At 32.0% G+C, this 12,018-nt stretch overlaps 1 protein-coding gene across 1 annotated transcript; it reads right to left on the bottom strand.

Annotated features, from left to right (window-relative positions):
• Positions 1 to 7,499: 7,499 nt before the first annotated feature.
• On the bottom strand, positions 7,500 to 8,291 carry LOC145068127 (VQ motif-containing protein 11-like). Its single transcript, XM_079015109.1, has one exon. It carries the CDS (start codon positions 8,166 to 8,168, stop codon positions 7,683 to 7,685), a length of 486 nt encoding a protein of 161 aa, XP_078871235.1. The 5' UTR covers positions 8,169 to 8,291; the 3' UTR covers positions 7,500 to 7,682.
• Between the last annotated feature and the right edge of the window lie 3,727 nt (positions 8,292 to 12,018).

Below are 12,018 nucleotides of genomic sequence, written 5' to 3'. Positions count from 1 at the left end.
TAATTATATTATTATGGGTTGAAAACCCTATGTACTCACCAGGTTTCCCAACCTGACCCACTCAGTTTATTTATATCACAGGTGTTGATATGAAATCACATTACACTGAGAGATTAAAGGAGATATAAATCACTAGTGATAATGAATGTAAGTTATGTTTATGCTTATGTTTCTGTATTAACGATGACATCCCAAATGTTTTAAAATGAATACAAATACTTTTCTTCGGAAATGATTTGATAACGTATTTATCATATTTTACTGGGAACAAACTCCGCAACATTTTTATTAAAAGAGGTACTCTGATTTTTATAAAGCATAAGCAAAATCGGTATTTTCTGGTCGTGAAAATGGGGATGTCACATACATGGGGAGGTAACTTTTCAAATTCCAAAACTTGAGGGCAAGTTTTGAAACTTTTAAAAACTCTTAGATTTTCATAACTTATGAGTTTAATTAAGGTTTTAAAAATCTTTAATGAAGAGACTCTTGAACATCCATAACTTGAGGACAAGTTATGGAGTTCATAAAACTATTTATGACAAAAAGACTCTTCATGTTTCTTAACCTATGGTTTTAATAACTTTTTAATGAGACTTTTCATATAACTTGAGGACAAGTTACAAAAACATATATTATGAATAACTTTTAGATTAATTTGAATTGAAAACAACTATCACAAACATGTCTAGCAATATTCATAATATTGATTAAACTCATATGAACAAGACAATTAAAAAAACAACTTTCATGTAATTAGACTAATCATTAAACTAATACAAAACATGAAACGTTTGACAATTATCTTTTTAATTGGATTAGAATGATCATTACCACATCAAAAACAGGTTTTATATATAAGTCCAAAATAGTTTAAGGTAATGATTCTAGACCAATTCCAGCCTTAAAACTCGAAGATGTGCTGTCTGGGGGTCCAACTTGTCGAGTGCATGAACCAACTCGACGAGTTGGATCGTTTTGAAGAATTTTAAGGCATGGACTCGTCGAGTCACCTGATGGACTCGTCGAGTCCGTTGCCCAGACAGCAAAAACATCTTCGATTTTTAAACAGTTTTTGCAAGTATAACAAGAAAACAAGCCTAGTCTCTGATACTACTATTGGGTTTTGAGCATTCTAACACTCCTAATGTGTTCATGCAACCCTAAATACCTTGTATCTATGTTTTCTCTATTACACATGCAAATATGAACTTTCCAAGGTATTACCCATAACTAGCATACAATTGTCATATAGAACACAAGAATCTAGTTAGGATAACATACCTTATTGTGGAGCTTGAAGTCTTGATGTATCTAGCCTTAAGAGATTAGCCCCAATAGTGTGGAAGCCTCAAGTGGAATCACAACACATCATGGAAAAAGAATGAACTTGAGAGAGAATCTCCACGCACCAAAAACTCCATGAACTCTAAGACTAGAGTAAGTCCCGATTTTTGGGCTAGAAGCATCTATTTATATGTGTGAGGAATCCAAGAGTCATGGGTATAACCCATAACCCAAATCCGTACCCATGGGTTTAATGATCCATGGTTCATGTGGCCTAACACTTTATGTATTCATACATAAACTTGGTCCAACATCGATCATAAGCCCAACACATATAAATATGACTAATTAACATAATTAGTCCCCACAGATTTAATTCATCTCTTTCGATCACTAAATTAATTCCAAATTAATTCTTGATCAATAGTAATTAAAACACATTATTTCATATATTATAACTTATAATATATTAATAAACCATATCCAACATCTCTCAAAAGTCCATCCTAACAAATTGCCTTGATGATATGCAACCCAAATGGACCATGCTACTCTCGGGTCAAGTATATACCAACAATAGTTATGGGCTTAGATATCTAATCCAACACTATGAGCTCTCTCTCTCGTGAAAGACGCCTCTCCTCACAATGAAGACAACATTGTCACTCGGTCTGTAGAAGAGATAACCAAAGGATTTCTGTAGGTAGCCGATGAAAATACACTGCTCACTACGAGGTTCGAGCTTGTTGTGAGTCTCGCGTCTCACGAAAGCCTCGCAACCCCAAACCTTGATGTTTTCTAATGTGGGAACCTTCCTAGTCCACATCTCATGAGGTGTTTTGGAAATCTTCTTGGTAGGGACTAGATTAAGGATATGGACGGCAATCTCTCAGGCATACCCCCAAGATGAGATAGGTAACAAAGCTCGACTCATCATTGAACGAACCATGTACAACAAGGTTTGATTCGCCTCTCAGCCACAACATTAAGTTGTGGTATCCTAGGTGGCGTCAACTGTGAATTAATTCCACATTCCTTAATATAGTCAAGGAACTCGATACTAAGATACTCACCACCCCGATCGGATCGGAGCATCTTTATCATCATTCCCAGCTGATTCTCCACTTATTGTTTAAACTCTTTGAATTTCTCAAAGGTTTCTGACTCATATAGAAGCGGTTAGCATCCCTAATGGCGGTTCTGAAGGGCCCACACACATCGGTGTGTATGAGATCCAACAAACCTTCACCCATTTCACAAGTACCAGTGAATGGTGATTTAGTCATCTTTCGAAGTAAACAAGATTTGCATGTGTCATCTGACCTTAAGTCGAATGACTCCAAAACTCCAGCCTTTTGGAGTTGGCCTATGCGCTTCTTGCTGACATGTCCAAGACGACAATGCCACAAGCATGATTTATCCAATTCATTGGAAGAATCAATATGCAACACATTATTTCCTAAGTTGTCTACAACATTCATAGTTTCATATACATCATTACAAGTTAATGCTTTAAAATAAAAAACATCATTATAAGAAGAATTTATAGCACTAATTTCATTATCAAATGAAAAATATAGCCTTGTTTGTACAAACCATGAAAGGAAATAATATTTCTCGCCATATCAAACGAGTCACAACAATTATTCAAATCTATTTCTAACCCACTACTCAACAATAAATAGTAAAATCCAATCTTGGTGACAAGTGAAACCTTCCTATTCCCCATGATCAAGTTTCTCTTCCCGTGCTCCATATCCTTACTTATTTTTAGGCCCTACACATCAATACAAATGTGAAATACCTAACCTGTGTCAAGAACCCAAGAGTTAGAATGTGATGAGTTTTTAGATAGAATAGTATAAATACTTGCATGGGTGGGTTTAACCTTCCTATCCTTGACATCCTGCAAGTATTTGGGGCAGCTTCGCCTCCAGTTCCCTTTTTCGTGACATTAGAAACACTCTGCTTCCTTAGGAATGGAAGAGAGAGCAGCAGAACAAGCCTTGGTCCCACTTGAAGAGGATCCATCAAGAGACTTTCCTTTAAGGCTCTTTGAGGGAGCATTCCTTTTATTCCCTTTCCCTTATCCAATTGCCAGAACAGGGGCAGTTGCAGTAGGAGTAGAAGCAACATTTTTAAGCTCCTTGTCTAGGACAACAATATCCTCAGGAGCAGCAAAAGACTCATCGATTTCCTTAAGCTCCTTGTCTAGTACATATTCCTTGTCTTCATAACGAGTAACCATCCTGATGTTCCTAATCTAGTCATTGATGTTGGACCCATCAAATACGACTCTCCTACACAAGTTCATGAAAGAGAAGGAGTCAGTAGGGTTTGAGCTAGAAGCAGTGTTGGAAGACATCTGAAAAAAAAGGAAAGACAAAGTTTAGATTATATAATGAGTCCTTAATATAACACCCAAAATGAAATATTAAGGCTAGGACCCAACACAATATTTTACAAATTGGAAGAGTGATGACGTAATCCAACTTGCAAAATATTTGAAGGTAGGTAAATGACGATTTACCAATTTCCACCATGAAAAACGAAATTAATTATTGAGTTTTAATTGGATTGAAACTCCTAGATCCTTTGAGATTCATTGAACAATTCAATGGCATGTTTAAATCTCGATTATGCCCTTCAGGTTTGTGACTGGGATATTGAGGATCACAAACAAGGTGTGAATAACCATGCAAAATGTGCTTGGTACTCCCGATGTTATTTATCACCCAATCAATGTGTCGGTTAACCACACACGCTCCATTGATCTTATGATAAACATCGAGCCACCCTTTTCCACTCTTAGTAGTCCAAGTTAATGTGCCGGTTAACCACACACGTTCCATTAACGACTCAACAAGGTGCAAAGTGCAATTTTCATGGATTAGAATCAATTTCACATTTTCCTAAAGTAACTAAGATTGGGAATTTAATAAAACGTTTAGTTACTTTATTCTTATCATTATACTTTTAATGAGAGTTATATTCCTATCCTACCCGTTCGACTAACGACCCTCCACCAGTTAAGGAAGCGGTGGGTGAGAGTGGACACCCATTAAACTGCCATTTTATAGGCAGTAACCTTATACCCCCTTATAGACCGGCTTTGTGAATGAGGTCTACTTACGGTAAGACTGACTTGATCTTTTATATATATATATATATATATATATATATATATATATATATATATATATATATATATACATATATATATATATATATATATTAGTAAACATATAATACTATAAAGTATAGGTGTTGAATTTTAAAGTTTTAAAATTGTAGGGTTTGGAATTAAAGTATCTTAAGTGTGACTTTACAAATTCTAAAACTTGATTACAAATTTTGACACTATTCAAAACTTTTCATTTTCTTAACTTATGAGTTTTAATGACTTTTATGAAAAAGACTTTTGGAATTCCATAACTTGAGGACAAGTTATGGAATCCATTAAAAGGCATTTAGAGCAAGAATTAAACTAACAAGAAGTGTCAAATAATATCTATGATCTAGACAAACTCATAAGCAAAGATAATTCACATCAACAATTTTCAAGAAATCATATAAACTAATATATATCTTGAAACTTTGACAATTATCTTTTAATTAGACAAGCATGATCATTACCTTATGGAAAAACATGTTTCATGGTTAAAAAACCTAGTGGACTTGACAAGTTCACTTGGCAGAAGGAAGAAATTCGATTTTTTTTACACATTGAGAATCAATATAACATCAAGTATAATAGAAAACAATCCTAGGCTCTGATATCACTGAAGGGTTTTGAGCATCCTAACAACCTTAAGGTGCACATACAACCCTAAATGCTTTTGATCTATGTATTCTCTAATTATACATGTAAAATGATATTCCAAAGCATTTCCCTAACTAGCATACAAACATCGGTACTAGTATAACAAAAACTAGTTAGAACACACACCTTTTCTTGTAGCTTGATTCCTTGGACCTTTAAGAACCTAGCACCCCAAATATGATGCCTCAAATGCTTCACACAACACCACCAACAATGGAGGACTTGAGAGAGAATAACTGTACTAAAAAATTAGCTATGGCTCTTTTAAGAACACTAAGGTGCCAATTTTAGGAGTTCATGGGTTTCTTATATAGTGTGGAAAAACTAGGGTTACACCATGTAAACCGTAATGTGCATAATCTTCCACATTCCTCATGCTCCATGGGTTTAAACCTCCATGGATCATCCATGGGTTGTCATATGGGTTTAGCCCAACATAAGGAATCATGGATCATTGGCCCACACTATAAGAATGCATAATTTACCAAAACAACCTCCTATATTTAATTAGTCTTTTTTTATCACAAAATTACCAAATTAATTCTTGATCAATACTAATTAAATAATATTATGATTTCATATTAATATATTAGAACTTATAATATATTAATAAATCATGAATATCCTCTTCTCAAAAGTCCATCCTTACAAATTGTTCCGGTGCCATGCAACCCAAATGGACCATGCTACTCTCAAGTCAAGTACATACCAATTATAGTTATGGGCTTATACACTAAATCCAACACCCTATACTCAGCTATTTCTTCAGTAGAAGCTTTGGTTTCAACTATCTCTTTGAGCTTTTCATCGAGGATGTATTATTTCTCCTCGTTCGCAGCACCATACGAACATTGCAAATCCAATCATTGAAATTGGATCCATCAAAGGTGACCCTGTCACAAATGTTCACAAGCATACCCATAAGAAAAGAATGCTCTGCACCAAGTTTAAGGTTTCCTTGCCATAAGATAGTTGTATCCTATTTCTGTTATCTTCTTTATCTTATCCATTGTAGCAAGAAAGTCCCCTTCCACTATACTCATAGCAGCTTCCTAGAACAAATTCTTTAGCTCTAATCTTGTATATTTCTTCCTAAAGTTTTCAAAGATGTGTCTAGCACGTTGTCTGTGCTCAACATGGGGGAGTAGGTCTGCCACAGCCTGTAGAAGTCCTTATAATTAACAAACAAACACAACACATGTAAATATTAATGAATGTAACATACAAATATATATGGTATACTAGTGTATGTTGTGGTACCTTATGTTGGTCTGAGATAACAACCAGTCCATTGCTAGCACCAAGATCCAAATCAGCAACCAAATTCTCAATGAACTAGGTCCAGTTGTCCTTATTCTCAACATTCATAACTGCCCATGCTATTGGGTAGACATGGTTGTCTGCATCCTTCCCAATAGCAGTTAAAATCTCCCTCTTAACCTACCCCTTCAAGAAGCTGCCATCTATTAAGATTTATAATTTTAACTAATACTAATTTAAGATATTTAATTGTAGAAAAATGTCCTATTAAGATTTATAATTTTAACTTTCCAAAAGATCAACATTTGAGAAACTTCAGTACATCTCTTTATATGTAAAAAATACCAAATGGAGAAAAATACAAACGAACATGGTTGGTCTATTTCATTGATGTAAATAAACTTTTTTGTTTTTATTGTAAATTATTGTGGTTGGTCTATTCCATAGATGTAGGTAGAGTTTTTTTTGTTTTTATCGTAAATTATCTAATGTGAATAATATATCTACACGTTCATTAGCAATAAAGGTAACAATGATTGAACAATATTTATAGTATACTAAAAATATATGAAACAAGTAATTGACACATTCTTAATATGGAAGCATTGATTGACTTACAAACTAGATTAACAAATAATAAAACAATTGACAAGCAAACCAAAAAACAGATAAATAAAGAAAAAAAACATTGGAAAAATATGTTAATGAATTAAATATGCATTTATTACATTTAAATATTATATAAATTTAATAAAATGAAAAAAAAAACATAAAATAACACATTGATATAATTTAATTTAAATTTACCAAAATAACATATGATATAAACAAGTATCTAAAAAGCTTGTCATGTATATAATAGAATAATAGTTGAAAATACATATAAAAATATTAATTATATACAAAATTGTCGCCTTAAGTCACGCCTTACAAATGACGTGGCTCACCAAAACTCGAAAAAACTTAAGGCTTAACATTGACGCCAAGTTACGTCTTACGTTATTTAGAACTTTGGATGTCTTACGTTATTTAGAACTTTGGATTATAAAGTGGTAAAATTGTTTTCATTTAGCATGCAGAATTTAAAAGACAAAAAAAAATAATAATAATAAAATATTTAAGTCAAACGTTTAATTTGGTGTGTCTAGTAGTTATTAAAGATCCACTGAAACTAAAGGCCGTTGCTTATAAATAATAATCTCGTTAATTCGGAGGAGTACATTAAGCTAAATTTAAAAGATACTAACTAAACCTATTTAAACTAATTAATTAATTTATAATCATCTGGTACATCACAAGCCCTATATTCGGGTTAGAAAGACGACGACGACGGATTATCTTTAGGTGAACAAAGAGGAAACAACGCCAACAATTCGGGTTCGGATCCTCTCGGCGTACTAAGCGGGCTCGGGTGCAAGTAAAACCCTTTCTCTGCAATGGCTCTTTCTTCTTCCTCCACTGGTGTTCGTGGGCTCCCTCTTCCGTACACGTCCAACGTCGAAACCGGTGACGACATCATCATCTCGCCGACGGTGAGGCTCCTTTGTCTTGACGACGGGGACATGATACCAAAAGGTCGGAAACCGTCGTTGAGAGTGATCTCGAGTTTTCCAGTGTTTTGTCTTCGTTCATGGAGCTTGAATCCGGATCTCCGAGGGGGGACTTCGCCGATAGGTCGCGGAGGGAAGAAAGGTTCTTGTGGGGTGGCGCCGGTGAGTCGTTGAACGACGGCGCGAAAGTTGGAAGGGTCAGCTTGGACGAAGGTTGTGGCGGGGGCGGAGTTGGAATCAGAAGCCATGAGAGAGATTGAAGAAGTTGCAATGGCGGTGTTGAATTTATATATGACGAGGTGGGCCTACTTGAATTACACCATGGGAGGGGCATCGAGTAGTGTAAAGTGTCAGGTGGCACGAAGGAGAGGGAAAATTCAAATACCAACAATTTATTGCGATTACAATGTCCTCCAGTTAATACCAAAATGTTCTCTATGCTATTTAAGAACGGAAATTAGACAACACTGTGTATAACACAAGATTAAAAGACAAATTGTACTATTATTTAATGATCTTCATATATATATATATATATATATATATATATATATATATATATATATATATATATATATATTTTCGACAAAGACAATTTTGTTTATCATGTATATATTTTCGACAAAGACAATTTTGTTTATCATGAACGAACCAATTATTTGTAGCATTAAATCAAAAAAAATGTAATGAACACTTAGGGGGACTTAAATATGGAATTTGAGTTTGTGGGTTGTTTGTCATGGCATTAGGGATCGAATGTTGGGATTTTTCTAGCAGGATGGATTACTAATGTAGATACTAACAAGTTAAAATCTAATGGGACCGGCTGTTGCGAGCTTAGAAAACGGATTATAAAAACTTACATTGTTAAGGTACCAATGTATCATATTTAAAAGTCTTTGGTGGGAAAAGAGCACGTATGTATGGTAAGTTTTAGAGAAAAACTACTAAATAACCAATGTTGAAAATGACTTTGATATAGTTGGCGACAAGAAACGTCTCAAAAAGTTTTCTTTTGTTTTGTTATTTCTCTAGCAACTTGTTCTAGAGGGTTTCTTCTTGGTTGTCGTCCTTAAATGGGTCCTGATGCTTATCATTTAAAAGAAAAGTTCAATTGTTTACTAGTAGCTAGTCACAACTGGTATTAACAATAACAATTCTATCTTTTCAATAGTCTACTGTGTGTTTGAATCAGAGAATACACAATCATGGACATGGTTTCTTGAATCACTTAAAAAAATCAACTGGGACGCTAGATGGTCTTGTTATCTATGCGACAAGGATTAGAATAGCCAAGATGCATGTTTATCCTAATATTAAGCATAAAGAATGTATACGTCACTTATATAGCAACTTCAAGGAACAATTTTGCAATAGAATTTTTCAACAAGAAACCATGAGGTGCTAAAAAACCTACCATCATAATGAGCATGACATATTATTAATGGACTTATGGATGTAAGTGAAGATGTTAATTACATAAATAAATATCAACCATAAAAACCATGGAATAGAAGCAAGTTTGATACATCTTCCAAGTGTGATTGCAACACTAATAATATTTCAAAAACATTTTACCTTTTGGCAAGGTTGTAAAAATCATTCGACGTTAACTAGTCGGTGGACTGGGGTTAATGGATTAATCGGCTAGGCGGAGATTAATCGGGGACAATTAATTGCTAATTTGTTAGATTTTAAAAAATTATATATGACTAATATCATATAAAAGTTCGCAAATGCCACTAATATCATAACAAAATAGATTAATATGATAAATACGACACTAATCATACTTCAAATAGTTTTTATTAAGATATAAATTCTTCAAAGTGTTAAAATTTCATTGAGTTCTACTGTTTCAGTCATTGTGTATGCATGGATTAATCGCTAGGCGCTCTCTAATCGGTCGAGTAGAGCCTAGGGATTAATCCGAGATTAATCGGGACCTAATTAAGATTATTACAACAATGCTTTTGGTCATATGCATTGCATTATCATCATGTGCTTGATCTCCTTGTTGTAATTAGAGAAAAGATTACGAAACTGTTTGATAAGAAAACAATGTTGGTGAAAAATGGAACGATGTATTGATTCATATTGCTAAGAATCGTCTCAATAACATCTCTAAGGTAAGTATGTTATATTATATTTCAATTACATATGTATATTTATTTTAAACTTGGATGATACATGTATGTCTCAACAATTTTTTTTACATGTATAGCTAAATATGAAGTCTATAGAAGCTATGACCAAAAAAAAAAAAAAAAAAAAAAAGGGTGAAGCCATCAAATGAGTATAATGAAGGGCACAAATATGTGTGATATGGTGAGTATGGACTCGTGAAAATTCATGCAATAATCCTTCGTCTCAAGGTTTTGACCCAAATGAAATATTCACCTCTAAAAGGTTAACCAATTTCAATTTACTTTGTTTTATTTCATAAATAGATATCAATACGTATACAATGATAATAATATTTTTATTTACTCTAGGACACTTGTAAAGAATACAATGATAATAATATTTTTATTTACTCTAGGACACTTGTAAAGAATACAAAATCTCGTAGTAGCTTAGGAGTGTCGGGGTCCATGAGAAAAGGTCGTGAAATACAAATGTATGTTGGATGTTTTATTGTATGGTTTTCCTTATTAATGAATACATACGCATTGGTTAATCTATTAATCTTCGAAATACAATATCAGTTGAATACTTGAATGCGTTTTGTATTGTTTTCGTTATTAATGAATACACACACTTTGGTTTGGTTGTTTTATTAAAAGAAGTGGGTTCGAGAAAAAAAAACATGTTATTTCTACATAAAATGTTCATAACAATGTTTAGTTATATTCAAATTTGTTAGAATAAAAGCATTTTCTGCACATAAAATTAAAAAAATTTGGTTCAATTACCATGTGGTGTAACATTGAGAATAAAGAAAGATTTTGAACTTGACTTCTTTCAGTATTCAATGATGAAAATAGTTTGACGAAAGTGCAAAATTGTTTCAATAGGAATTAATTATTTAATTTTGCATTTTTTTAACTTACTAATTTTGATTAAAATAATTATTTGGATAAATATTATATTTTGAAACTTATGAATGGATTTGATTAGAATCATTAGGCGGATAAATATGATATTTTGAAATTTATGAATAATACAAATGATATTTTAAAATAAATATATAAGAGAAATATAATAGTTGTTATAAAAGAATAAGAATTTTAAATTATTATAAAGTATGAAAATATTAAAAATAAGGATTTGAGAAATATAATAATCTTAACAGTTTATAAATAATAAATATTATATTTAAAAATTAAATTGAAGAGTTATTGCCATATATAAAAAATTTCCTTACTTATATATAACATTTTTTCCTTCACTATTTGCTTTCCTCCATTGTATATCTTTTTAACCAACTGTTTCGTCTCGTCTCGTCCATAAACCTAAACTGTTCATTTTTTATTATGTTATATTCCAAATTAGTCTAATATATATATATATATATATATATATATATATATATATATATATATATATATATATATATATATATATATATATATATATATATATATATATATTCTAATAAAAGAATAGTTTTAATCTCTTTTTGACATGTGTCATCATATTAAGCCTCCTAATTAATACACATTATATTATGTTTTTGCCATGTGACATCCTATTAAACCTATTAATTAATGCATGTCACTTGTCAACCTATTAATTCTCTTTCAAATTTTAAAATTTTCACTTTAATTATAATAAATTAATAACAATGGAATACAAAATTAAAATAAAATTAATACAAATTATAAGGTGATATAATTTCACATATTTATTTAAATTAACGATTATAATTGATTAATAATTTTTTGTTTTGACTATTAAAGTTTAATTAATTTTGTAGTCGTGGTTTCACGGGTTATAAACTAGTATATATATATATATATATATATATATATATATATATATATATATATATATATATATATATATATATATATATATATATATATATATATATATATATAACAATAGGACACCTTGCATCAAAGAATCTTCTTTTCATTCAAAAAATTATTATGT

Source organism: Lactuca serriola, chromosome 1 (genome assembly GCF_051521515.1).
Source record: "Lactuca serriola cultivar US96UC23 chromosome 1, Lser_US96UC23_V15, whole genome shotgun sequence".
Taxonomy (NCBI): domain Eukaryota; kingdom Viridiplantae; phylum Streptophyta; class Magnoliopsida; order Asterales; family Asteraceae; genus Lactuca; species Lactuca serriola.
Note: the sequence above shows the minus strand (reverse complement) of the source record. Positions and strands in the feature narration are given on the sequence as shown.

What these genes read in the sequence shown, in the direction of transcription:
- LOC145068127 (XM_079015109.1), bottom strand. Translation starts at nt 8,168, where the DNA reads ATGGCTTCTGATTCCAACTCCGCCCCCGCCACAACCTTCGTCCAAGCT.